At 49.4% G+C, this 24,027-nt stretch overlaps 14 protein-coding genes across 18 annotated transcripts in view; 6 read left to right on the top strand and 8 right to left on the bottom strand.

Moving 5' to 3' along the window:
* The first annotated feature begins 90 nt into the window (after positions 1–90).
* LOC111079992 (flap endonuclease GEN) lies at positions 91–2,657 on the top strand. Its single transcript, XM_041591662.1, has 5 exons — positions 91–314; positions 374–677; positions 743–1,032; positions 1,088–1,255; positions 1,315–2,657. Exons 1-5 carry the CDS (start codon positions 157–159, stop codon positions 2,609–2,611), a joined length of 2,217 nt encoding a protein of 738 aa, XP_041447596.1. The 5' UTR covers positions 91–156; the 3' UTR covers positions 2,612–2,657.
* Positions 2,608–6,465, bottom strand: LOC111079991 (alanine--tRNA ligase, mitochondrial). The gene is made up of 9 exons (XM_022375346.2): positions 6,087–6,465; positions 5,849–6,022; positions 5,639–5,784; positions 5,374–5,577; positions 5,024–5,308; positions 3,821–4,966; positions 3,472–3,757; positions 3,182–3,402; positions 2,608–3,122 (listed from the first exon to the last, which is right to left on the bottom strand). Exons 1-9 carry the CDS (start codon positions 6,252–6,254, stop codon positions 2,714–2,716), a joined length of 3,039 nt encoding a protein of 1,012 aa, XP_022231038.2. The 5' UTR covers positions 6,255–6,465; the 3' UTR covers positions 2,608–2,713.
* A 156-nt stretch (positions 6,466–6,621) lies between these two features.
* LOC111079994 (acyl-coenzyme A diphosphatase FITM2) lies at positions 6,622–8,635 on the top strand. 3 transcript variants are annotated; one of them, XR_002608421.2, is made up of 4 exons: positions 6,622–6,821; positions 6,893–7,508; positions 7,572–8,373; positions 8,451–8,635. XR_002608421.2 is itself a non-coding variant. In XM_022375349.2 (3 exons), exons 2-3 carry the CDS (start codon positions 6,989–6,991, stop codon positions 8,309–8,311), a joined length of 1,260 nt encoding a protein of 419 aa, XP_022231041.1. In that variant the 5' UTR covers positions 6,623–6,821; positions 6,893–6,988; the 3' UTR covers positions 8,312–8,635. The 3 variants fall into 3 exon arrangements, 1 of the variants encoding a protein (XP_022231041.1); XR_002608420.2 differs by having other exon boundaries at positions 8,448–8,635; XM_022375349.2 differs by having other exon boundaries at positions 6,623–6,821; positions 7,572–8,635.
* LOC111079997 (ganglioside-induced differentiation-associated protein 1) lies at positions 8,397–10,578 on the bottom strand. Of its 2 annotated transcripts, XM_022375352.2 has the most exons (5): positions 10,134–10,577; positions 9,458–9,650; positions 9,224–9,403; positions 8,693–9,151; positions 8,400–8,606 (listed from the first exon to the last, which is right to left on the bottom strand). In XM_022375352.2, exons 1-5 carry the CDS (start codon positions 10,260–10,262, stop codon positions 8,593–8,595), a joined length of 975 nt encoding a protein of 324 aa, XP_022231044.2. In that variant the 5' UTR covers positions 10,263–10,577; the 3' UTR covers positions 8,400–8,592. The 2 variants fall into 2 exon arrangements, with proteins under 2 accessions (XP_022231043.2, XP_022231044.2); XM_022375351.2 differs by having other exon boundaries at positions 8,397–9,151; positions 10,134–10,578.
* A 452-nt stretch (positions 10,579–11,030) lies between these two features.
* On the top strand, positions 11,031–12,300 carry LOC111079971 (dehydrogenase/reductase SDR family member 4). Its single transcript, XM_022375322.2, has 3 exons — positions 11,031–11,383; positions 11,462–11,864; positions 11,927–12,300. The coding sequence occupies exons 1-3, from the start codon at positions 11,130–11,132 to the stop codon at positions 12,230–12,232; spliced, it is 963 nt and encodes a 320-aa protein (XP_022231014.2). The 5' UTR covers positions 11,031–11,129; the 3' UTR covers positions 12,233–12,300.
* LOC111079973 (charged multivesicular body protein 2b-B) lies at positions 12,228–13,075 on the bottom strand. Its single transcript, XM_022375324.2, has one exon. The coding sequence runs from the start codon at positions 12,970–12,972 to the stop codon at positions 12,334–12,336; it is 639 nt and encodes a 212-aa protein (XP_022231016.1). The 5' UTR covers positions 12,973–13,075; the 3' UTR covers positions 12,228–12,333.
* Positions 13,076–13,134: 59 nt separating this feature from the next.
* Positions 13,135–13,920, top strand: LOC111079972 (EKC/KEOPS complex subunit TP53RK). Its single transcript, XM_041595907.1, has one exon. It carries the CDS (start codon positions 13,208–13,210, stop codon positions 13,880–13,882), a length of 675 nt encoding a protein of 224 aa, XP_041451841.1. The 5' UTR covers positions 13,135–13,207; the 3' UTR covers positions 13,883–13,920.
* LOC111079970 (pentatricopeptide repeat-containing protein 1, mitochondrial) lies at positions 13,875–16,196 on the bottom strand. The gene is made up of 2 exons (XM_022375321.2): positions 14,282–16,196; positions 13,875–14,208 (listed from the first exon to the last, which is right to left on the bottom strand). The coding sequence occupies exons 1-2, from the start codon at positions 16,106–16,108 to the stop codon at positions 13,918–13,920; spliced, it is 2,118 nt and encodes a 705-aa protein (XP_022231013.2). The 5' UTR covers positions 16,109–16,196; the 3' UTR covers positions 13,875–13,917.
* Positions 16,197–16,511: 315 nt separating this feature from the next.
* LOC111079979 (protein Asterix) lies at positions 16,512–17,052 on the top strand. Its single transcript, XM_022375329.2, has 2 exons — positions 16,512–16,748; positions 16,808–17,052. Exons 1-2 carry the CDS (start codon positions 16,593–16,595, stop codon positions 16,976–16,978), a joined length of 327 nt encoding a protein of 108 aa, XP_022231021.1. The 5' UTR covers positions 16,512–16,592; the 3' UTR covers positions 16,979–17,052.
* Positions 17,017–18,516, bottom strand: LOC111079978 (ubiquitin thioesterase OTU1). The gene has a single exon (XM_022375328.2). The coding sequence runs from the start codon at positions 18,375–18,377 to the stop codon at positions 17,286–17,288; it is 1,092 nt and encodes a 363-aa protein (XP_022231020.2). The 5' UTR covers positions 18,378–18,516; the 3' UTR covers positions 17,017–17,285.
* A 644-nt stretch (positions 18,517–19,160) lies between these two features.
* Positions 19,161–19,629, top strand: LOC111079980. Its single transcript, XM_022375330.2, has 2 exons — positions 19,161–19,271; positions 19,362–19,629. The coding sequence occupies exons 1-2, from the start codon at positions 19,254–19,256 to the stop codon at positions 19,530–19,532; spliced, it is 189 nt and encodes a 62-aa protein (XP_022231022.2). The 5' UTR covers positions 19,161–19,253; the 3' UTR covers positions 19,533–19,629.
* Positions 19,630–20,249: 620 nt separating this feature from the next.
* On the bottom strand, positions 20,250–20,857 carry LOC111079988. The gene is made up of 2 exons (XM_022375342.2): positions 20,752–20,857; positions 20,250–20,681 (listed from the first exon to the last, which is right to left on the bottom strand). Exons 1-2 carry the CDS (start codon positions 20,767–20,769, stop codon positions 20,508–20,510), a joined length of 192 nt encoding a protein of 63 aa, XP_022231034.1. The 5' UTR covers positions 20,770–20,857; the 3' UTR covers positions 20,250–20,507.
* Positions 20,858–20,908: 51 nt separating this feature from the next.
* LOC111079983 (helicase POLQ-like) overlaps positions 20,909–24,027 on the bottom strand; it is a 65,942-nt gene continuing 62,823 nt past the window's right edge. For both annotated transcript variants that reach the window (XR_005967934.1, XR_005967940.1), the window contains exon 11: positions 20,909–20,926. The gene's annotated coding sequence lies outside the window, so the exon portion shown is untranslated. The remainder of the gene's footprint in view (positions 20,927–24,027) is intronic.
* Positions 21,952–23,027, bottom strand: LOC111079990. Its single transcript, XM_022375345.2, has 2 exons — positions 22,968–23,027; positions 21,952–22,912 (listed from the first exon to the last, which is right to left on the bottom strand). The coding sequence occupies exons 1-2, from the start codon at positions 23,025–23,027 to the stop codon at positions 22,274–22,276; spliced, it is 699 nt and encodes a 232-aa protein (XP_022231037.2). The 3' UTR covers positions 21,952–22,273.

Raw genomic sequence — 24,027 nt, 5'->3', positions numbered from 1 at the left:
TTCCGCAATTCACAAAGGTCTTCAAAAACAGCCAGATTTGCTAGAAAAAAGAGTAAACGGCAGCACTACTAGTGACTGCTGGTCCAGGAAGAAGAAGAGCGTTGGCTCTCTGCGATTTTGAATTTGAATTTCAACTATTTGTGTCTATATTATTCTATGGGTGTAAAGGAACTTTGGACAGTATTAACTCCACATGCGGAGCGCAAGCCAATAAATGAGCTGCGCGGCAAGAAAGTGGCCATTGATTTGGCAGGCTGGGTGTGCGAAAGTCTCAATGTGGTCGACTATTTTGTGCATCCGCGGCATCATTTGAAGTTGGTTAACCTCCGCTAAAGCACTTGCAGCAATGGCTTATTTATATTATACTTTTCAGAAACCTTTTCTTTCGCACTTGCTACCTTATATGGGAGCAAGTCACTCCGGTGTTTGTTTTGGAGGGAGTGGCCCCGAAACTGAAGAGCCAAGTAATAGCCAAACGAAATGAGCTGCAGTTTCGGGGAGTCCGACCAAAGGAAGCAGCCACTGGCACGCAAACCGCAGCAAAAGCAGATAAAGGACGAACTCGCTTCAACCATGTGCTGAAACAGTGCGAGACCCTGTTGCTATCAATGGGAATCCAGTGTGTCCAAGGCCCTGGCGAAGCGGAGGCCTACGGCGCCTTCCTCAACAAGCACGGAGTAAGATTTCTGCTCCAGATCTCCATTGACTTGACTTATTCGATTCGTATTGTTAACTCTTCCAGCTGGTCGATGGCGTCATTAGTCAGGACTCTGATTGCTTTGCCTACGGAGCCATTCGGGTGTACCGTAACTTCTCAGTGTCCACTCAGGGAGCCCAGGCCGCTGCCGGTGGCGCTGTGGATATCTATGACATGCGGGAGATCACGAGCCGAATGGATTTTGGCCAGCACAAGATAATTGTAATGGCTCTGCTCTGCGGCTGTGACTACTGTCCAGACGGCATTGGAGGCATTGGCAAGGATGGTGTACTAAAACTGTTCAACAAGTACAAGGAAACGGAGATCCTTGATCGGTAAAACTACCCAAGAAGTGCAGTCAGCCAGACTCACATTGCATTCTCCTTATAGTTTGAGAAACTGGCGAGGTGAGACCGATAAATACAATGCTCTGGAGATGCGTGTGGATGACAAATCCATCTGCAGCAACTGCGGACACATTGGACGGACGCAGAGCCACACGAAGAGCGGCTGTAGTGTCTGTCGCACTCATCGGGGATGTGACGAGACCTTGTGGAAGTAAGAAACTATCCACACAAAATACTTGTCTGCAATATTTTATTTGACTTCCACGGCAGAGAACAACGACTTTCCATTAAAGCTGAGCTGACGCTGCGCAGGAAGGCTTTGCTGGCTCCAGAGTTTCCCAACGAGGAGATCATATCCGAGTTCCTCAGTGATCCACCAACGATCCCGAATTTAAATCTTGGCTGGCGGCAGCCAAATCTCGTAAAATTCATCAAGCAGATTGGGCATCTGCTGCAGTGGCCAGAAATCTACTGCTTTCAGAAGTTCTTTCCGATCCTCACCCGTTGGCAGGTGCAGCAGGCGACAAGCCCAACCAAGGCGGGAGGAGGCGTTGTGCTCGTTCAGCCGCTGGAGATCATCAAGAAGCGTACGGTGAAGGGAGTGGCCAGTCTAGAGCTGCGTTGGCAGGATCCCAGTGGCAGCTTCAAAGGCCTCATTCCGGACAAACAGATCTCAGAATTCGAACTGGAACATCCCAAGGGCGTCGAAGAGCTCTACTATACCGTGGAGCCGCTAGACATGATGGAAGCTGCGTATCCCGATTTGGTGGCATCCTTTGTCAAGTCCAAGGAAAAGCCTCCAAAGAAGGCCACGCGAAAGAAGAAAACCGATCCCCTAAGCGCCATCGAGAATATCCCAGAAACATCGAAACCGAAGCGAGTGGTCAAAAAGAAAAAGGCTCCCACGGAGCAGGCCCAGCCTTCACTGCATCAATTCCTCAGACGAGAGAGAATAGGGGGGACTCCTCCGCAACAAGAGCCACAGCAATGCTCCACACCCATCACCAAATGCTTGCCCTCCGATCTCGAAAGCGACTGCGATGCGGGAGAGTTCGACATGTCGGATATAGTCAATGGAATCATATCGAATCCGAATGCTCAGCCAGCTGTGACAAAGCACGGGGGACGACAGTTGCACTACGAGGCCTTGTCCGATGACCTGAGCATGCGTCTTGCCCAACTGAGTCTAAGCAAGGAGGAGCCACCCGCTGGTGAACACAAAAGGGATCTCTCGCTAATCGAGCACCTGCCGCAGAGCAAGCGGCTTTCACTTGACGACAGCTTTGATCTGCTGGTGAAGGGCGATCTGAAGAAGGTCTCCCACTTGATACAGCCAATCAGGACTCCTGTGGATCGCTTCAAGCATCAGCATCGCCTGAGTGAGCATGCTCCACAACCTACTGTCGAGCCGGCTGCAAATGTGAGCTACTTCTTCAATCTAAGCAGTGATAATGCCGATGCCTTTGAGCAGTTGATGAACTCCAGCCTGGGTGGGCCTCAGCAACAAGAAGAAGAGGATGAGGATGAGCAGGAGGAGGAAGAAGACCTGGTGGTAATCAGTGATTAAGTTTACAGTGTGCGATTTATTCGCTCTTCACAAAAGAAAACCTCTCAACAGCAAACTTTGAGCCTGCGCTTCTTTCTTCTAATTTTTGAGAGGGGAGGGTAATCACGACTTGAAATAAAGCTTAGCATACTGATGGGCCTTCGCCAGGGCCTGCTCCAACTGCTCTTCGAAGAGGTTGCTTACCCTGCGACCCTTCATGTTGCACACGATCTGCGGATTCTGTCCCTTGGGCGCGGCCACTTGGCCCCCAAATGCGGCGGCAAAGGATTTCAGCCAAGAGGAAGCATCGAACTCTTGGTTGACTCTATTCTGCGGCACACAGCAGCGGGCTTTCACAACGCTATCACACATACTGACCACCAGAATAGGTCGATCCGAACAGAGCTTGGTGGCACGCTGCAGCGGAATCTCTTCTACCAGAGCGGAGCTGGAGATGTAGTGCAAAATAAAGGGGTGGGTGTCCACAGGCTTCTCCTGCAGCAGGTTGCGCATCTCTACCTCGACAAATTCCCTGCAAGAGTTTGAATCTATAATCTGGATTACAGGAAAATGTCACGCTTTTGCGCTAACTTGAGGGTTGTGCGGGATGTCTCCTTGATCCTCTTCAGCATGTCATGGATGCGTTCCAGCGTGTCCATCTTGAAGGCGTATGGCAACTTGATGTCCGTGTGCAACATATTATGGCGGATGGTTTGCAACTCCACTTCGGTGGCATTTGTGAGCTTATCAGGCTGGAGCTGCTGTTCGAGGAGATCCACGCGATGGCGCAGCAACGCTGCTGTCTTGAGCACCTAAAGTGGATACGATACAGAAGGATGCTTAGAGGAGGGTGTACACGGCATAAGCTGAAGGCCACCTACATTCTCCGCCGCCTGGCCAGCCACAGCGGTGAAGGCAAAGCGCGCCCTGTTCGTCTGCTTTAGATTGACAATACAGAAGCAGGAGAGCTCGCTGGTGTTGGTCACATGAGTGCCACAGCACAGCTCCTTGGAGCTGAGTTGCATCTCCGGGCACTGTACATTGATCAGACGTAGTCCCTGCTCCGGGTAGACCTCCCCAGGCACCATCGTAATATCATTCTGCTGGAGAACATCGGCTGCACTCAGCAGCTCAACTTGGACGGGCGTGCCAGCGCAGATAATCCGACTGTAAGAAAGGATTTCAAGATGAAAATACAGCCAAGAGCGAATCTAGTTGGAGTCCATTTACTTGATCAGATCTTCGATGAGCTGGACATCTGATTTTTGTATCCGCTTGCCCAGCAGTCCAAGTTCCAGTTTGCACTGCTCGCTGCTGACGGAGCTAGAGACCTGGTAGGTGACCTTGTTGAACAGCGACCGGATGGCGGCATTCAGCAGATGAGTGGCTGTGTGATGGCAAGTGCTCAGTTGTCTTGTCCTGGCATCGACTTGCAGCTCAACCTCATCTCCGATGGCCACCTCAAAGTCATCTGTGGGGGCGTCCAAGCGGCAGACATGAACCACGCAATCATTGAGTTTCTTCACACGGATCACATTCAACAGGTGGGGAGGTTGCTCTGGCTTGTGCGTGCTGTTGACAATAATCTGGCCAGCATCGGACTGTTGTCCGCCAGATTCGTAGTAAAAATTGCTGGCGGCGGTGACAATGGAAAGGGTATCGGAGGTGTCTTGAAGCCGGCTGCCTTGCGTGCGCGATACTTCCGCATCGTTGAGGAGTATGCCAAGCACTCGACTGCGTAGGGTGGGAATCCGGTAGGATTCATTCTCGCTATCAAAGGAGTAGACATATTTGTGACTATTGTCGGTGGCCGCTAGCCGCTTTGTGAGCGTCGCCTGAGCCTCGGTAATGCGTTGTTCCAGCGCCACATCGCAGATGCCTCCGTCCTCGCGTTGACTCTCCTTGGACTTGATCTTGGCCAGCGAAACCTCCGCCCGATAGCGGTCCAAATCACAGTTCATGTTCTCCAGCTCGGCCAGCTTGAGGAAGCTCTCTTCGGTCAGGCCATAGGTGTCCGTCAGCTTGTAGAGGAAGTCGCCGGGTATCGTGTTGTTGGGGAACTTGCACCGCTGCACCTGGAACTCCCGATAGGCGGGCACAAATCCCGGGCATTCCATCAGGTCAATGTCGTCCAAGTTGGGGAACTCGGTCAGGACCTCGGCAAAGGCTTTCGAGGAGCTCTCACGCAGATTCCTGTACACATCGTGCTCGTGATTGATCAGATCGATGACTGCCCCCTGCTTGGCGGACATCTCCGGGTAGGCTTCACCCAGCGTCTCCACCACAATGGGAATCAATTGGGCGAGCAGCTTCTCATGGGCAAAAACATGCTCCGAGATGTTGAGGGCCTTCCGCAAGACGCGACGAAGTTTCTGGCTGCGAATGGGTTTGGATTAGTGGCAGAATCAGGCGTTGTGGAGCGGGGGAACTTACTTCTGATCTGGCAGCATGCCGTCGGCAAGACAGGCGGTGACCATGCGTGCATGATCGGCAAGTATTCTGTAGCTTGTGTCCAGAAGAGCTGCATTTGAGGTTTCTGGAAAGCTGCCGCCATAGACAGGGGCCTTGGACAGCTGCTGGATGCCATCGAAGAGCGGGGTGAACAGATCCGTATCGTAGTTTGAGGATTTGCTCTGCAGAGTGGCAGCCAAACGCTCAAACCCCATGCCCGTGTCCACATGGTGAGCGGGCAGCTGGGAGATGCTGCCATCGGGATTGCTATACACCAAAAAACAAAGCATCTCGATTAAAGACTAAAAATGAGATTCTGCTTCTGTCCTCACCGATTGTACTGTATGAAGACGAGATTCCACAGCTCTGTGAGATCCGAGCGACCGGCATTTACGAGCTTGCCACGCTCTTCCACGCTGCCCAGCTCTGGACGATGGTCTATGTGTATCTCAGTGCAGGGGCCGCAGGGTCCCGTGGCACCCATTTCCCAGAAGTTGTCGTTGCACCCAAAGGGCAGAATACGCGAGGCGGGAAAGCTGAAAGAACATACGCAGTTAAAGAGGTGGTCACACCCTGGGATTATGTAACAGGTCGTACCCAAGGCTGCGCCATATCTCAAAGCATTCCATGTCCGCGGGTATGCCAAGGCGCTCGTCGCCAGCGAAGTATGTAACATACAGACGTCCAGGATCAATGTTGTACGGCCCACGGAGCAGCTCTAGAGCCATAGCACAGGCCTCTCGCTGGATAGGTAATTTTCCAAGAGAATTAGGGGAAATCTCGCAGTTGAAGCGAACAGCAACATACCTTGAAGTAGTTCCCAAAGGACCAGTTGCCCAGCATCTCAAAGAACGTGTGGTGGTAGCCATCCTGACCAACCACCGACAGATCGTTGTGCTTTCCTCCAACTCTCACACATTTCTGGGCATTCACCACCCGCTTGTGGGGCGCCTCCGCCGTGCCAAGGAACACAGACTTGAACTTAAAACCGAAAGCAATAATCAGATAACAATGGACCATTAGGTCGCTGGGCCGCCATGCTCACCTGATTCATGCCAGCGTTGACAAACGCCACCGTCGGATCACAGAAGGGCACCACGGGGCTGGAGCGCACGAACTTGTGCTCATGGTTGACGGTGAAGAAGTCTATGAATGTTTTTCGAATCTCGCGCGCCGTCAGCACACGCTGCAACTGCTTGGCAGAGTTGTACATGCCCAAATTGTATTGGAATTCGAGTTAATTACATACGACCGGCAATTAAAACGGAATCACATAAATCTCTGCCCGAACAGCTGATCCGCAACGGCCATTCGGTCTGTAGCGTGCACAAATAGATTGCCGTTCGCATGGCCTCAATGCTGCCGATTCCGCTTTTTTCCCGTAAAATCTGGCTGTTTTTGTAACCCAACTGACTTTGGCTTTTTCCGCTATTTTTATATGTTGGCAGGTTTGTTTTAAAATTTAAGTTTAAGATAATGGATACTCTAAATACTCTAAAAACACTAAATTACGCGTTTTTTTAAATTAAAAATTGTTTTTTCTGGAATTTTCCAGCTTTTTTTTGTCTCTTGTCCAACTTAGAAACGGCTATTTTCCTGATGAAAAGCTGGCAGCACTTGTTCTATTTTTTACGGGGCGCAACAGCTGAACGCACGTAGATTTTTGGCTGAAACGGAGGGCGAAAAGCAAATAGGAGCAACGACAGTGGATACCTGATGTGACAGAGGCTATAAATATCACTGAAAGTAATGAAATCCGATTTCGATCGGTGCATTAGAGGTAAACTTGCCCCGGACCGTGTGAACTTTGACACGCACAATGCTTCCGCTTTCACTTTCTCTCTGTTGTAGCATAACCAAAAACGGCGAAACAACGCATTTCCCACCTTGGCCAAGTGCAAACCCCAGCAACCAGGCAGGAGAAACAAACGTCAACGAAATCGAATTATGGCCACCAAACGGCGACCGCTGCGTCCAAACATTGGCGCCGCTTCGGGTTCTGGATCGAACATGAACTTTCGACCTGGGGGTCCGGATATAACTCGATCCGAGGCTCGGGGCACCAGACCTACAGCAGCCCCCACCAGTATCAGAGAGATTCTTGTCATGGGAGTAATACATTTGTGTAAAAAAACGATATTCTTCAACACGGACCTGAAAGTGGCCCTCTACCTGGGCAGCCTGTTCGTGATATCGGTCATTGGGGACTTTGTCCCCTTTCCAAAGACCTACTTCGCGCGCTCGGACAATTTGTTCAACACGTACTTCGTGAAGATAGGCTGGGGCTGGACTCTGCTCTTCGTGGTGCCCTTCCTAGTGTTGTCTGCCTATACGATCACCTGTGGCGATCACAAGCGGATGCTGCGCCATCACTTCCCTCGCATTGTCATAGCCACGTTCTTTTGGTTCTTCTGGACGAAGCTCTTCAACATTGTGGAAAATTCGTACGGTCGCTGCACGGTCAAAGGTTAGTATCCAAATATCGGTATCAGGATATCGGCGGTTAACGAGACCTTTCTTTGGAAATTAGGCTTCCAGAGCAAGTCGAGCTGCCTGAAGGCCGGCCATCTGTGGCATGGCTTCGACATATCCGGCCATGCGTTCATCCTGATCCACTCTAGTCTGGTGCTCATCGAGGAGGCGCGTCCCATCATCAAGTGGGAGACCATCAAGGAGCACATCCGCAACGAGCTGCACAATCGCAGCGTCTCCGAGAATGCGGGCACCAATCCCCTTCGAGGACTGAACGACGAGCAGATGCGAAGCCTGCAGTTCCTCTACAAACGCCTAACGCCCATCATCCGCACCCTGTTTATCGGCATGGCCGCTCTGCAGCTGCTCTGGGACATAATGCTGGTGGGAACGATGCTCTACTACCACCGCATGATCGAGAAGGTCATCAGCGGCATCATCGCCATCCTGACCTGGTACTTCACATATCGCTTTTGGTATCCCACGCGCGGTCTCTTGCCAGAGGAGCCCGGCAACGGCACCTTCTACTACCAGAGGGAGACTTATGGCTTTCCTTTCAAGCGTCCCTCGCATTTATCCAGTGGGACCGCCGCCAGTGGCGCCTCTGGCCCCACGAGAGCTAATCACAATGGCAAAGTGGGAGCGACGAATGTGCCCAAGGATCAGCAAGTGCCAACATTCATGGGCATGCCGCTGTTCACCAGCCCGAAGGTGGCCACCGCCGCAGCGAGCTTGCTGCAATCGGCACAGCAGAAGCGAGAGCGAGAGCAGCAGCAGCAGCTGGGTGCAGAGAGCTGAGCCCCAAGGCAGATACTCGTCCTCGGGGGGCGTAAGCAAGCGTAGCAGGAATTGACAATTAGGTGACGGATTGGAATTAATACCAAATGTTTTTTATATTCAAAGTTAATTATTGATGTAAATTATGATATTTTAGCAGCTAGACACTGGCTGGCACATGGTTCATCCATCTTCTCTTTTCTTCATCCTCCCATACCCCTGCATCTGCATCAGCATCAGCAACAGCCATCTGGTTGCCCACGTAGTAGCTTTAAGCGTTAAGCGTTCTTATGTTCGTGCGTTTATATGTGACCAACTTTAACAGTAAAAGGATTTGTTAACAAACTTAACAGACTTAACAGACCCTTCACTTGTGAGCAAAGGCTGCGAACATGGCCATACCCAGGAAGCCGGCTCCAGCGCCCAGCTTGTAGTTGCCCGGCGTCTTCGCCCACATCTCCTTGAGGATCTCGAAATTGCTGGGCTGCAGCTTGTGGTAGGACTGGCGCTGCTTGAAGCGCAGAAAGTATCCCTCCACCAGGGGAAGCTTACCGAAGGACCAGTAGTAGTTCTCGAATCCCAGCTGGTACAGGCGATGCAGGAGCAGTCCGAAGCTGATGTCTGCCAGAGTTACCTCGTCCCCGGTCAGCCACTCGTTGCGTGGCGCCTTCTGGGACAGCTCCTGCTCCACATAGAGGAGCACATGGCGCACTGCATCGAGCACACGCTGAAAATCGTCACGGCAGGAGACCAGATCCTTGCGACGGATCTGAATGTCCAGCTTTTGCTTCAGCGCCGACTTGTTGGACTCCAGCTCATCCACGGAGCGGCGGAGCAGGGCTAGGACCTTGTCATTATTCTCTAAAAAAGACGAACGGATGGGGAGAATTATTGGACATGGCTAGAATCTAAACAACCTGGTGGGCTACTCACTCAGGCAGGATTGGCGCACTGGCCCAATGAAGGGCGCCTTGGGCACTAGCTTCAGATCGTCGTGAATGAAGGAGCCAAGACTCAGAGCTCCCACTGGCACACGTCCCACGGCATTCTCATAGAGCATTACCTGGTCGTACTGTGCGGAACTCTGCTCGGGCTTCAGCCCCGGATGATTTGCTGGAAAGGAAATTTTAAATCTATTCCGCACATATACTCTTTAGTTCTGGTTACCTCCTCGGAACTTGCTCTCCACATAGTTGATGATGTGCGTCGAGTTGGGTATGATGAAGGCTCCATCCTGGAGCACTGGCACATCGCCCTTGGGATTGAGGTTTAGGAACCAACTGGAATACTGCTCGCCGTTGCACAAGTCCACCACATAGGGAGTGAAGTCAATGTTTTTCTCGTACAGAACCAGAAGAACCTGCAAACGAAACGGGAAGTGGAAAGAGAACATTTATCGTATCGTATTGCACTGGCCGTCGTTCGGAAGTTTTTGTTTATTTTCCAGTTAATCTATTTATATTTTCTCTTCATTAACACCTGCAGGGAGGACAGGTAAACAAAGTATAAATCAAATCAATTCCATGGTGTCATAATTCAGATTTCTGAAAACTTTGCTACGACTCCAATAATCCAACAAGCCAATCTGCCCCCGTCAAGCTCCATTGCATTCGACACTGAACAGAGTTCCCCTCATGGTATAGTGGGTGGGAACCTTGGCGACCCGGGGGGATCACAGTGTGCGGTCATTACAGTGTAAATAGCATCGGGCAGAGCAAACAGTGAGTGATCAGTACAAATGATGACGACAACTGCGACTCCGATGATGATTAGTTTTGTAATTTCGCGCCATTGGATGACGAATAATTTGTCGAAAATCACATGATTAACATCAGCCACTAACTTTTTGTGAATAGAAGTTGTAGGGATGGAAGTAGAGCACGAGCTTGTTGTCCGCAAACACGGGAGCCTTGAAGTCCTGCAGAATGGGTGTGGCTGCTGCTGTCTCAATTTCCTTCGCCGGATCGCCCATTTTTCGAGATAAAATATCGTTCTCAGTAGTAGTAGCTCGCGTTGGTTAAATGTACTAAAATGTTATGCTAGCCCAAAAGGTTTTTCTTTTATCACATGCCTCGCCGACGTTTGCGAACACGAAAGCCGTTACCGCGTGCCGGAGACGTTCGGAACCAGACGGGACTATGTGAAGAAAACCGTTTGCACACGAGAACCGACTCTGGGCAACTGTCGGCATCGGCACGGCATGCCAGTGCTAGGGCACACATCTAGAGTTGGAGCGTGTGGCTGAAGCTGCTCCGATGGCTTATTAATTCGCACTTTTGGCTGGGAATGAATGCTATGGCATTGGAACTTCGGGCCGAGCCGAAATGGAGTACTATGTCAAGCGATTCTCACTCGCTTTCATTTTGCGGTTGCTACTCGTGTTTGCTTGCCATCATTATTTATCTTTGTTTATATGGGCATTACGAAACGGAACGTTTATCTTCCGCTGGGGGAGATTTTCTTTTCCAAATTTCTTATCTACCGCTGACTGAGATGACTGTCTGGGGAATGGAGGGGAATTGGGCTATTCTTGGCGCATGATTGACCAGATGATGACCAATCAATTTACAGCTTAATATTATACTGGATACTGCTTATCCACCCACTATTTAGTCATAAGCCAATATTAGATTTAAGCCTCTCCTCTGTGCAAGCTTTCAGTATTTCAAAAAGAGGCGCCATTTGCAGCAAGAGCTTTTGGTTTCACTGTGTGAATGGCAAATCCGAAAAGAATAAGAATGAGAATCCAACTACAGTTTACAGTTGATACTGATATAGGAAAAATCAATTGTTAAGCAAAACATATCTCAAGCTATAAATCGAATCTCGTCTCCTCAATATGCTTCATCTCGGCAAGCAGTTGATTGGCAGGGCGCCAAAGCTCCCAATGAGTGCCGGCGGCACCGCCGTGACTGGGGCTGGAGTCCAAAGTGTCACTAGAAATCTTAATCAGAGCAACAACAAACCCGATCAAAAGCTTGTTGGCCATAATCTTACCCATAAGCGCTTGTCCAGCACCAGTCAAAGTTCAAGCGTCCACCAAATGAAGCGTTTAGCAGGGAAAGTTGCCGTGGTCACCGCCTCCACCGATGGGTGAGCGAAGAATTCTGTAGATTGTAGCTCCCTCTTGCCACTTTGGATATCTAATTGAATGATTCGATGCTTTTGTAGTATTGGCTTTGCTATTGCCAAACGGCTAGCCGAGGATGGTGCCGCCGTGGTGATCAGCAGTCGCAAGCAAAAGAACGTGGACAGTGCCCTGGCGGAGCTGCGCAAATTGAATCTGAATGTCCACGGCCTGAAATGTCACGTGGGCGAGCCCCAGGATCGCAAACAGCTCTTCGATGAGACCATCAGCAAGTACGGCAAGCTCAATATATTGATTAGTAATGCTGCAACAAACCCCGCCGTCGGTGGAGTCTTGGACTGCGATGAGAAGGTCTGGGACAAGATCTTCGATGTTAATGTGAAGAGCTCGTATCTGCTGGCCAAGGAGGCGCTGCCATATCTGCGGCAGGAGAAGGGCTCCAGCATTGTCTTTGTCTCCTCCATTGCGGGTTACGATGCCTTTGAGGTTAGTGTGACTGAACCAGTCCATGGGGTCAGTGGCTTATCTCGGCCTTCTTATCGTTGCAGCTGCTCGGTGCCTACTCTGTCAGCAAGACGGCTCTCATCGGCCTCACCAAGGCTGCCGCTAAAGATCTGGCGCCCGAGGGCATTCGCGTAAATTGCCTGGCCCCGGGCATTATCAAGACAAAGTTCTCCAAATCCCTATACGAAGATGAGTCGGCGAACGAGGCGGCCCTCATGAAGATTCCGATGGGTCGTCTGGGCACCAGCGAGGAGATGGCTGGCGTGGTCTCGTTCCTGGTGAGCGAGGATGCAGGCTACATTACGGGCGAAGCCATCGTGGCCGGAGGTGGTATGACTGCCCGTCTTTAAGCGATGTACATAAATATATTTTCTTAGAGGCTATGGATAACAGGCGTGCACACAATAATACACAAAAATACAAATAGTGATGCAGTTTGGTGGTTCGGTGTCTATGAGGATCGCAGCTTGGCCAGCTGGTCGGCAATGTCCTTCTCGGTGCGCTTGCCACTCGTCTCGAAATCTGCGCTGCCAGTGGCTGGAATATTGGACATCTTGCCAGAGACTTCAATGCCGATCTCATCCAGAACCTTGTTCACCACGGCATTAGACTCTTCCTCGTCACCCGACTCCTCCAGCATGTCGTCCAGTGTGTCGTTGATCATCTCATCCGTCATTTCCATTTTCATGTTGGCCGCCTGGAAGTCGCGCACTGTTCCCGCAATCGCCTCGGGTCGCATCACCTTGTTCATATCCGCCATTGTCTTGGCCGTGGTTCCCATTGCCTCGCCCAGCGCTATGTTCGCACCCATATTCTTGTTCTGGAAGCCAATGGATTGGATCTTTCCAGCCGCCGCGTAGCTGCGCGACTTCTGCTTCCGTATCTCCACCAGCTGCTTGGCCAAAATGCGACAGGCGTCGTTATTCCCAGCGGCTGCGTTGCGCCTGATGTCAGCCTCCAGTTTTTTCTCCTCCTCCTCCATTTTGCGTCGCTCGCGCTCAATATCGCGCGTGGCTTTCTTCAAGGATCGGTCATTCTCCCGCTGCTGCTCCTTGACTGTGGGTTTCTTGCCGAATATGTTGTTGAACATTTTTTGAATTTAGACTAATTGCAGATTGCGACGTTCAAATGCTTCGCTTCCTTTTTTCCTATGAATCACGCAGAAGTTTGCGAATCGAATCGAAGTAAACATTGCAGTAAATGAGATCAGCTGGCAAGTGGGTGCAGTGCTGCCAACTTTTCTTCAGGAAAAAAGCCAGATTTTACGGGAAAAAGCGGACTTCGCAGCACTGTCGCTTGCAGATTTATTCTTTTTGTCAAACAAAATGGATAAAGAAATTATAAAACAAGGTGCCGAGGCGCGCCTCTACCTCGGCGAATACGAGGGCGAAACTTGCTTGATTAAGGAACGCTTCGTCAAGAAGTACCGCCACCCAGAACTGGACAAACAAATCACGCGACGTCGCATGAAGGCAGAGATGAAGACGGCGGCACGTTGTCTGGCCGCTGGCGTTCTGGTGCCAAAAGTACTTCACCTGGACTACCCCGCACACACCTTGTACATAGAATACTATGCCAATGCCAAGACAGCCAAGGAGTTCATCCAGGAAACTGTTGCCACCAAGGAGGCGGGCGAGGCGAAGAAGATTCTGCTGGATCTCTGCTGGCGAATCGGCGTAATCGTTGGCAGAATGCATATTGACCACATCATACACGGCGATCTGACCACATCGAACATACTAATCGATCCCCAGGAGAACAAGTACGACATCGTGTTCATTGATTTCGGTTTGAGCCACTACGACAAGGGCGCCGAGCGCAAGGGCGTGGATCTGTATGTGCTGGAGCGGGCGCTGCTGAGCACACACAGCGAGCAGCCCTACCTCTTCGACCACATCCTGGACGGCTACCGCATGCAGTACGGCAGGGAGGGCGACGTCGTGCTAGACAAGTTCGAGGAGGTGCGAGCCCGCGGACGCAAGCGAACGATGATTGGCTAACAAAAATAATCTTTAATAAAACTTAAATCGTAAACCTATTCTATCCTCCTGAGGGACTCTCTGGGCGGATCATCCTGCAGCTCATCGATCTTGATTTTTTTAATATATTTCCTCAGCTTTGTTTTGCGTTTGACCTGCTCGTGCTTGAGTGGTTCCAGACCATCCACGGATGCCTCCTTGTACTTGGCATAGGGGCGCACCTTTATCTTGGCAATGGCATCCTCCAGCTGAAGGCCAGTCAGGCCCTGCTCTTCGTAGTACAGGCGGTACTTATCACAGAATTTCGAGTGTCCCTTCTTGAAGTTGGGCGTTTTGGTCGAAGGGTGCTGTGGGTGGAAATGTCAAACAGTTTAGTAAATTTCCCAGCGAGCTCGAACTACCATGTCCTCGAACACTCACCCTGGCGTCGATAGCACGGGCGCATCCTCTGTGAAAGTTGTGCAGATGCCGGAGGAACGGCTCGTTCGGCTTGACGCCTTCTTCCAGGCTCAGTTGCATGATTTCATTGATGTAGCCGAAGGACTTTTGGGCGCAGCCCTGCCGCAACATGGCCCCCAGTATGGGCATGTTCATCTTGATGCCTGCCTCCTGCATTTGCAGCAACAGTTCCCTGGCTTCATCCTGGGTTCGGCAGCCAAGGGCCAGCACGCCATAGGTGACGATATCCGGATGCAATCCTGCCGTGCGTATCATGGAGAGAACCTCGCGGGCACTGTCGTAGTCAAAGCGCATCGAGCGCTTCTTGATCAGTATATTGAAGAAGTCAATGTCTGCCTTGAGTCCAATCTTGCGCACGAATGTGAGCAGCTGCTTCTCAGCCGAATTGGTGGGCGGGACCACCTCCAGCATGGTGGTGAAGGTCTGTATATTGGGGGTGATCTTGTGCTGTTTCATGTGCTCCAGAAATCCCGTGATGCCGCCCAGCAAGAGGAAACGCTCATGGGGACGCGTCACCTCCTCCAGGGCCACCAGACTGCCCAGGTGTGGGCGCGGCAGCAGCAGATTGGGCAGTTCCAGCTCACTAGCAGTCGTCGCCACTTCGATGTGGTCAGCCAACGACGAGGCGCTCGATGATTCCATGGCTAAATCTTCCTGTTCTCCCGCCACCAGCTGGGGAGCTGCCTCCTGTTTGGTTGCTCTTGGTGCGATCTGGTCTAGAACCTCCCGCATGGACTCCAAAGTGCCAAAGCCACAGTCCCGTGCACAGCGGAGCATAACATTGAAGCTGTAGTAGTCCGGGCTGATGCCTGTCCGCAACATTTTGTGCCACGTGAGGAGAGCGTGCCGAAAGCCGTGCTCCGGATTGCTGGCACACGCCTGCAGCAGGAAGTTGAACGTCTCTGCATTCATGTCCAGCTTGCGCTCCACCATCTCATCCGCCAGCAGGTAGGCTGTGTCCACATCTCCGCACCTTCCATAGGCCTTGATCATGGCGTTGTAATTTTTCGCATTTGGCTCGTAGCCCTTCTCCAGCATATTCTCCCGCAGGATCTGAGCCTTGGCCAGTCCATCGCTGATGGATGGCGCATTGGCACACGCATTGAAGAGCGAGGTATAGGTTCCGCCCGAAACGTTCAGGCCGCGCTGTCGCATCTTCGTGTACAGGGAGAACGCCTTGCGGGTGTAGCCGGCCTTGGCGCAGCCGCTGATCAGCAGATTGTATATGTACTTCTCTGGCTTGACGCGATCCTCTCGCAGCATACGCTGCTCCAGCACGGCAATGGCATCGTTCAGCCGGCCTGCGTTCAAATGCTCCTTGATAAGATGCGCGTATTCCTTCGTTTGCAGTTTCTTCGAATGTCGCGTGGGTTTGCTTATGTATTCCTCCTCTTCCACGTCGCCGGGATCTTCGGATTGACTAGCACTAGTCTTGGCATCGCCAAAGGTATCCGGATCCCCGTACTCTAGTACATTTCTCGGTTTCTTTTCCTTCCTTTTTTCCACCGTCTTGAATTTCTTGACCTGCTTTGGAGCATCCGCATCACCTTCCACATACGATTCATCTTGGAATGAATTGTCTTGCCTATTGGCCTCACGCTTAGCTTGCAGACCGGCTTCCTGATCCGTAATACGCACGTGCAGCAGCCGGCTTTGATCCAACCTCCATGAGCGCAGTGGAATCGACTGGAGCCGGCTGTTATAGCTATTTAAAGAGCTTCTTGCGGTGTTCAATTGCAAGCGGCGCATATGCCCGGCCAGTGTTTGGCTAAGCAATCGCAGAGCCATAATTTCTGTTCAAATTTTCAGTGATTTTTATGTAATTTATCAAACTATTCAAACGTGCGGTGCCGCGGAGGACTAAATACAGAAACAGCTGCTACATAGCAGAGTTGTCACCTTATTTCACCTGCCATTCATATACAGTGCTGCCAACTTGTCATAAGGAAAAAAAGCCGTTTCTAGCTTGGACAAGAGACAAAAAAAAGCTGAACAATTCCAGGGAAATATCTTTAATAATAAGCGTAGTTTATGAGTTTACTAATTTAGTTTTTTTCAAAGTATTAGCTCCATAAACTGATTTCTTTAATTGCTAAACTGCTAAATGTCTAAAAAATCGAGAATTCCCGTTTCCCGAAATTCCTAAAAGGTCTTCAAAAACAGCCAGATTTGACGGGAAAAAAACAGAATCAGCAGCACTGCCCACCCGTCACATTCCCCATTTTTCTGACCTGAATTAGTTTAATTTTAGTGAAAATTTAATAATTTCAACATGAGCAATACTGTGGATCCACGTCGCAAGGAGAAAATCAATCGCTACAAGGCGCCCAAGAACCAGGGCCAAGGCGGCGGCGCCAACGAGGACATGATGCCCGACTACATGAACATTTTGGGAATGATTTTCTCAATGTGCGGACTGATGATGAAGGTGAGCCCGATATGTGACCCGGTGGACGTATCAGTGACATGCAACCGCTTCTCTTACAGCTGAAATGGTGCGCCTGGTTCGCCCTGTACTGCTCCTGCATAAGCTTTGCCAGCTCCAAGGCCAGCGACGATGCCAAGCAAGTGCTTTCCTCCTTCATGCTGAGCGTCAGCGCAGTGGTCATGTCCTATCTGCAAAACCCTGCTGCCATGACTCCCCCGTGGGCCTCGTAGCAGTAAGAGGCCCAGCCAAACCAATGCATTTTCTGTTCTAGTTTAAATAAATGTGAATTTTTATTGCGATCCAAGAGGGGACAAAGAAATATACTATAATTTTTGCACTTTAAATAATTTAAGAATGAAATAAAACATGGTGTAAAATTTAGCTAAAAGCAGTGGGGAGCACCATCGCCAGGGCTTAGGCTCACATTGGGGCACGGATCAGGTCGGATCGGTACGGTTTGGATCATTAGGTAGTGAGTAGGTAGTAGGCAAAAAGAATAAAGGCTAAAATATAAATGGTGCCGAAAATCAGGACGTATTAAATCTCTCCAAAGTTCGTGTGTCCAGTCGACTTGGCGTGTTCCTGGGCCTGCACCTGGCCCACCAGCATCACATCGCAGTCCATGCAGCGCAACGTGAACTTGTCCACGTTGGTGAACTGTCGCGAGGACTTGGCCTCGTTGGCTATTTGCTCGGCCTGCTGGTAGACGCCCATCTCCTCCACTGGAAAAATGGTGGCCGGAACCGAGTTCTGCAGCGTCTCCATGTACAAGGGATCGTAGTGGATGCCGTCGAAGAGCAGGAAGACGCGGAGTCCAAAGTTTTTGTCCTCCCCAAAGCGGTTGATGATGGCATTCTGAATGTCCACCACATCGATCTCGATGCCGTAGTAGTTGGAGAGTATGGAGACTTCAATGGCACCGCCCCACGAGTCGGCCTTCTGTATCCAGGCGCAGTATTCCGCATTTGACTTGCCCAGCACGGCGTCGCTGTACTGCGTGGTGTCGGCGGACACCTCCTGCGCTATGATGTGCCGCATCATTTCGCTGCCCTCGTTGTCCACCTTGCCGTTCAGGACGAAGCGAATGCTCGTGAAGAGGCATGAATTATCCGCCGGCACCACCTTTTTCAGTAGAATGCCATTAAAGTTGCCGTTCGGCCCAGACTCCTCGGGTGGAATCACGGGTTCCAGTGCTTGGACGACATTTAAAGCGTTTGTCTCGACGCTACCGCTCGACACCTGACGCAGATGCTCCGCATCCTCTTCGGCCTGCAGACGACGCGCCAGCGCCTCGTCATCCTCCAGAGTTGAACTGCCACTAGTAGTAGCAGTGGCAGTGGCAGTGACAGTAGCAGGGGCAGGGGCAGCAGCACCAGCCTTCTCCTCCACAATCAAGGTCTCACCGCTGTTGATGCCCACAGTCTTGAGGTTCTGGTTTTCCTGATTTTCAGAGAGGTCCAATGGTTTGGGTGGATAGCCGACCAGTACGTGCAGCTGCGGCTCCTGTATGGCCGTCGCCTGGGCTATTCTCGTCTTCAGCTCCCCAAGCGTCGTATTCTGGTTCAAGTCATTGACAATGAATTGACCTTTTTTCGATTTTAGCTTCACACTGAACGACGACCCAGTCATTTCGCTGCTTTGCTCGGCTTTTAACACAGACGTACGGAGGATAGATTTAATTTTATTTTGTACAATTTGGGCTATTTTTATGTGCTGGATTGACTTGAATTTATAAGTTATATATTATATTGTCTAATTTACGTATTTTTTCCTTCTTTTTTGTTTGTATTTTCGGTATTTTTCTTTCTTTTTTATTTTCGGTATTTTATGCCCATTCACAATATACGAAAATGCACTAAAACATCCCTGAGGGCGCGTAAATTCAAAAATTGTTATGTCAAATGTTGAGATTTTACTCAAATCATTTGAGAGATTATTTGTCTATCTAGTGCTACTTGGTTGAGCCGCTAATTAGAGTTTAGCAGAGTATCGAAGAGTTCGCAGCTAATGGCCTACACAAACAGACCAATCCAGAACCAAGGAAGTGCCAACAAATTGGGGAAACAGCCGCATAGAGACGTCAAGTCAAGTAAACAAATGGTCCAAACACTCGAATGATACTTTAAAGTTGAAACCCAACAATGGAACCAACCACAAAATGAATTATGTCGTTCGGTCTGGGCTTTTGTTATTGCCGCAGATGCGTGGTACACTTAAATCACATTTAATAGTCCAAACAAATTGATTGCCCGCGCTCCTCTCCACTATCCACTCTCCACTCCGATTTAAGTATGAAATCTTCGGGTCGCCACCGCCGCCGCCGCCGTGTTGTTTTAATTTCTATGAAAGACGACCGGGCTGTACCGGGCTGGGCCGGCGAGCGACCGACCGACTATAAATAGATGGGCAGCGGGGTCTGGTGTTCAGTGCAAGCAGGCCTGTCTGTCAACGACATCGATCAATCCCAGCTCCAGCTCCAGCCCCAAGCAACCGCAGTCAACAAACATGAAGTTCTTGATCCTGGTGCGTCTCCCAACCCACACGAAACTGGATAATCATTGACTCATTCCCTCCCTGTTCATCCACTAACCACGGACTACCTTTTATTTACAGAGCGTGTTCCTTTGCCTGGTCGTGTGCTTCATGGCCACCAGTGCGGTGCCCATCGAGGAGTCCATCCCCGAAGGTCTCGAGGGCCCTGGCAGCGACACCTTCAACCCCTCCGACGATCAGTCATTCCTGCTCAAGCTGAAGCTGCTCAAGAAGCTCCTGTTCTTGGGCTAAGGGAGGAATCCCTCCTGCCCCATCTGCCCATGGATTTTTAGTTTAACTTTGTGTCTAAGTTTTTTAAGAACAAATTTACAAAAAATTAAAACAAATGAAATTATTTTATAATGAAATCTCATTGTGTGTTCTATTTGCCGTTGATGGTGCGAGAGTCAAGAGAAGAATCAAGTTTGTTTCTTCAGTCATTTGTTTGTCAAGAAATTAAGACTAGCAGAGAAAATATAAAGTTACGGAGGAGTCTGAACAGATCCAACGAATCTTAAGAAGAACTTCTGCTCTTTCTTTGAGAGACTTCCTAAGAGACCCAAGCCATGTGTTCAGTTCAAAAATGCTTTGGTTTAAGTCGTTATTTATCCTTGAACGGCAAAAGAAAACTGCCCAATAATGATTTTCATATTAAGCTGAACATTAAATCATTTAAAGGAAACTACACAGAGGGGCACCAACCGCTGCCCTGATTTATAGATCCCAAACCATTTAAAGTAGAACTGCTTCCTGTTGTCTGGTTTTATACAAAACAAAAACTAAAAAGCCCAAAAAAGACAACAAAGGAATTTCCCCTGTTAAAGGGCGATCAATGAATCATTTAAAATTGCTGCACCCCTTTAAAGATCACAACCAGCCATAAGCCAGAGAAGATCCTGTTCGGGTTGCCCCACCAGAAACGTGTTTCATAGCTCCATTTTTAGGACAGAAATTACCACAAAGATGACATTTTGTTGTATGAAAAGTACATTTATTTTAGTTACGATTACGTATAACTCTACTCGTATGCATGTGAGTGGTGTGGTGTGGTGTGGTGTATGGGATATTATGGAATTATCTAGGTAAAACGGGTTGAACGTTGTTGAGTGCATATGGCACTCCCAGCTTGTTGTTGTGGATTGAATGTGGTTGGAGGTTTGTTGTATGGACTAGAATCGGAGCTGATCTCTGCCGAGTGATATATGGCACAGACATTCCTAGCCCTTCCTAACCCAACAGTTTCTTCAGCTTGAGCAGCTTCTTCAGCTTGAAGATGGCCTGCGGATCCTGGGGACGCTGGACATCATCGAAGGCCGGCTGATAGATATTATCCCCGATCAGGGACTCATCCACGGGCACTGCATACACCAGAGCAAGGGCCACCAGGCACACAAACAGGGTCTAAAGTGGGGGAAATATGTTATCCATTAATATCTTGGTGCACTCCTCCAAGTCTGAGTCCCAGTCTTACCAAGGCGAGGTACTTCATGATTGTTGTCTTGGGTAGATGTTGCGCTGGTTAATCCCACAAATTGACTGCAACTGGTAGCTTCTGTGGCCTGTGGCTTTTATAGCCCCCCAAACAGTGGCTCGAGGGAGACGAGACCGAGACCCAATCGATGATAATGTCGTATGTAAACTGCAGACTGCAGTGTGGAAGTGGACAAATGAGCGATACATAAACAAAACAAAGACAGCCACAAAACAAAACAAAAAATATTAAACCAAAAAAAAACTGGCCAAAAACTGCAGGCTGGTGGCCAAGAGGAGACACAGAGGGACAAGGGGGGCAAGGCCCTGTTGGGCAGGTGTCGTCGAGTCTCTGTGCAAATCAGGCATATACCCACATATACTCGTATTTAAACAGCAAAACTAAACCAACAACTAAAAGCCCCAAACCAAAGCGACGCCTTGTTGACTTCTTCTGTTTATCAGAGAGCGGTGGGGAAGGCGATGGCTGGGTGTCTTGTGAGCCACTGAAGAAGTTGATCGATTCGCTGATTAAATACTGAGTAATACCAAAGTGTGTGTAAATGGAAAAAGCTGCACAATTCAAGGCCACTTCGGAAGTTGGTCAGGCAGGAAGATCACAGAGATCTGAAAAGATTCCACGCATCTAGTTATCACTATTATAAGCTCCCCTCTAATCAGATCTTAAACACTTTAACACCTGCCAGTTCAAGTACGATATTGCGGATATTGTATACCTTTCCATGCCTCTGTGGTCTGTCCTCTATCCATCTGATTGATCAATGGTCAAGCCAATTAAATCAAATGATTGCCAGAGAGAATGGGATCCATAAATATTTGACACTTCTAATAGCCATCGAACGTGAAGATCACTAAATCAATAAAACCAAACCAAATCAAATGCAAAGTAAACGTTCGACTTTTGGGCTGGTGCTGGGGCTAGGGCTGGGGCTGTGGCTGGCCTCCGCATTTGTGCCCAGTCATTGTGGAATCGTCATTCATGACGATGAGATCGCAGCTTATCCGCGCATTAAGAAAAACCGGAAACCAGCATTTGAACAGCAGCAGCAGCAGCTGGTCTAGATATGTCAATTTAATAGATATGGATTTTGAGAATCAACAGATGGATGGCTAGAGGCCCCCCCACACATACAGCAGTTGTCACACATTTCAAAAATTTTTATAAATATCAGATGCATATATGTGATATCTAATATCAGCAGTGCAACAATGGCTCATTGTCATCTATCTGCATCTGTAGCTGTCGTCGAGCGGTTTATTTCTAAGCTTTTTGTTTCCCATGCCCCTGGGGAATTCAATTAAATTGGCATGGGCCTGACTCTGGACCGACTCTGCACGTGTGTGAGATGTGTCAGTTCGTTTAAACAGTTTCGGTGATGGCAATAAATTTGATTTCGCACAGAAAAGATGATGAAAGAAAGATAGTAAAAAGTTGCGACAGGTCTAAAGGGTGGAGCCAATAATAAATGAATTGGCCGAATGTGTAAACAAAAAGGTGAAACTTATTCATAGTCATTCGAGCCACTATCTGAAACATCTGTTGTCTGCTCCTGCTGAGGCTCTTCCCTGGGAGGCTCTTCTTTCGAAGGCTCCGTCTGCTGGGCCACTTCCTTCCTGCTATTCAGATCTGTTTTCGCTACATAGCCCGGTGGCGTCTTCATACTAAACTTGATTCTGCAGGTTACCAGTTTGATGACCTCCTCGTAGACCTGCACCAGTTCCAGCATTGCCAGATATCGGCCGTCGGGCACGCGAAAGGAAAAAAACTTCACATCAATGGCACTGCTGGCCACGTAGTAGAATCCTGGCACCAAGGGACACGATATTAAGAAGGTGGACGGCAGCAGACTCTCCCCTTGGCCATGGGCCGTGGTTATATTCCGCAGTGAGTCGAGCATCTTGCACAGATCCCTGTTCTTAAAGCGCACCAAATCTTTGAAGTCCGAGCCCCCCGGCGTATCGGAGAGCTTTCTGACAAAGATATGCATCAGCAGTTTGCCGGGAATGGGCACTTTTATGGTCAGATTGAAGTTGATGGCCTCCAGGTGATCGATGCTGGTGTTCACGTGGATCTCATTGGGCACAAAAGACTTCACATGTAACTTGTCTATTTGCAGATAGAGCTGGGAATCGATGGACCACTATAGTATACATATCTCTGATGGTAGGGCTTAGGTTTGATGGGAGGAGACTCACGCAGGAGGCTTGTGCTGCTATGCAAATGATGCCCAAGGTCAGACTTTGCAGAGGTCCCATGGCTAATGGCTGGTTAATGGTGTTCAGCGGATCAATCGGAACTAACCGCCCCGCAATTCGGTGACATTTGCGAATTGCGAAATTGGCCTCGTTTGGGGGTCTATTTAGTCAGGCCACGTTGAGCTAACTAATGGGTTATTTTTCGGTTGGATTCTTATCAAACATGAACCCAACAATGATTGGCATACTATATGAGGGCGCACAGAGCTGTCGTATGCGTGGATATGATCACACACTATTTAACAGTTTTCGATGTTTAACAACATGTAAATTAGTGCCAACATGGATCGTAACGACTCCACTCCAAAGCCTGAAACCAGTGGGCCAGTGCAGGCAGCGGAACTGATGAACTTGAACCAAAAAAAAATAACAGCAAAGTTTGCCCTGCCCTGTAAACGGACATAAATTGTACCGTTTTCCCCGCCACCGCTGCTGCTGCCCGGCGTGACCCAAAAGTTGAAAAGCAAACCGAACAAAAGTCTCAGATAAATCATCCCAAACGGAAAATATATGTACATTGTACATTCATACATATTTATGTATGCCAGTGGAACATAAATTCAAGCATTTTTATTGCAATTTGCTTGTTTGTACCAAAAACAAGTGCAAACAACGGACCAAAGCAGAAGCAGAAGCAGCGCAAAAGCAACAATCAACAAACGCTGCCTTAAGCCGCAAACTACAGTGAAAGTGACGTAATGCGATGGCACCGCACCGCACCAGCAAGGCAACAACAACAGCAACAAAGTGCAGAGAGAAACAGGGACTGAGAGGGAGAGTGAGAGAGAGCACAAGAAAGTAAAGCTCGTTTCGGTGTGCCGAAGCTTTGATACCCTTGCGCATTGCCTTTTACTACGACAGCTATGGGATAGGTAGATATGATTAATCGCCTCTACAGTTAATGCTTATTAACAATATATGTATATATTTTATATTCTACGATAGGTTTCTTACTCCGCGTGCTAAACTCTAGTCAAAGTCATAATACTCCTCCTCTCAC

The sequence above is a fragment of the Drosophila obscura genome, unplaced genomic scaffold (assembly GCF_018151105.1).
Source record: "Drosophila obscura isolate BZ-5 IFL unplaced genomic scaffold, ASM1815110v1 contig_1, whole genome shotgun sequence".
NCBI lineage: Eukaryota > Metazoa > Arthropoda > Insecta > Diptera > Drosophilidae > Drosophila > Drosophila obscura.
The sequence above is the reverse complement of the archived record's forward strand: the minus strand, read 5'-3'. Positions and strand labels throughout refer to the sequence as shown.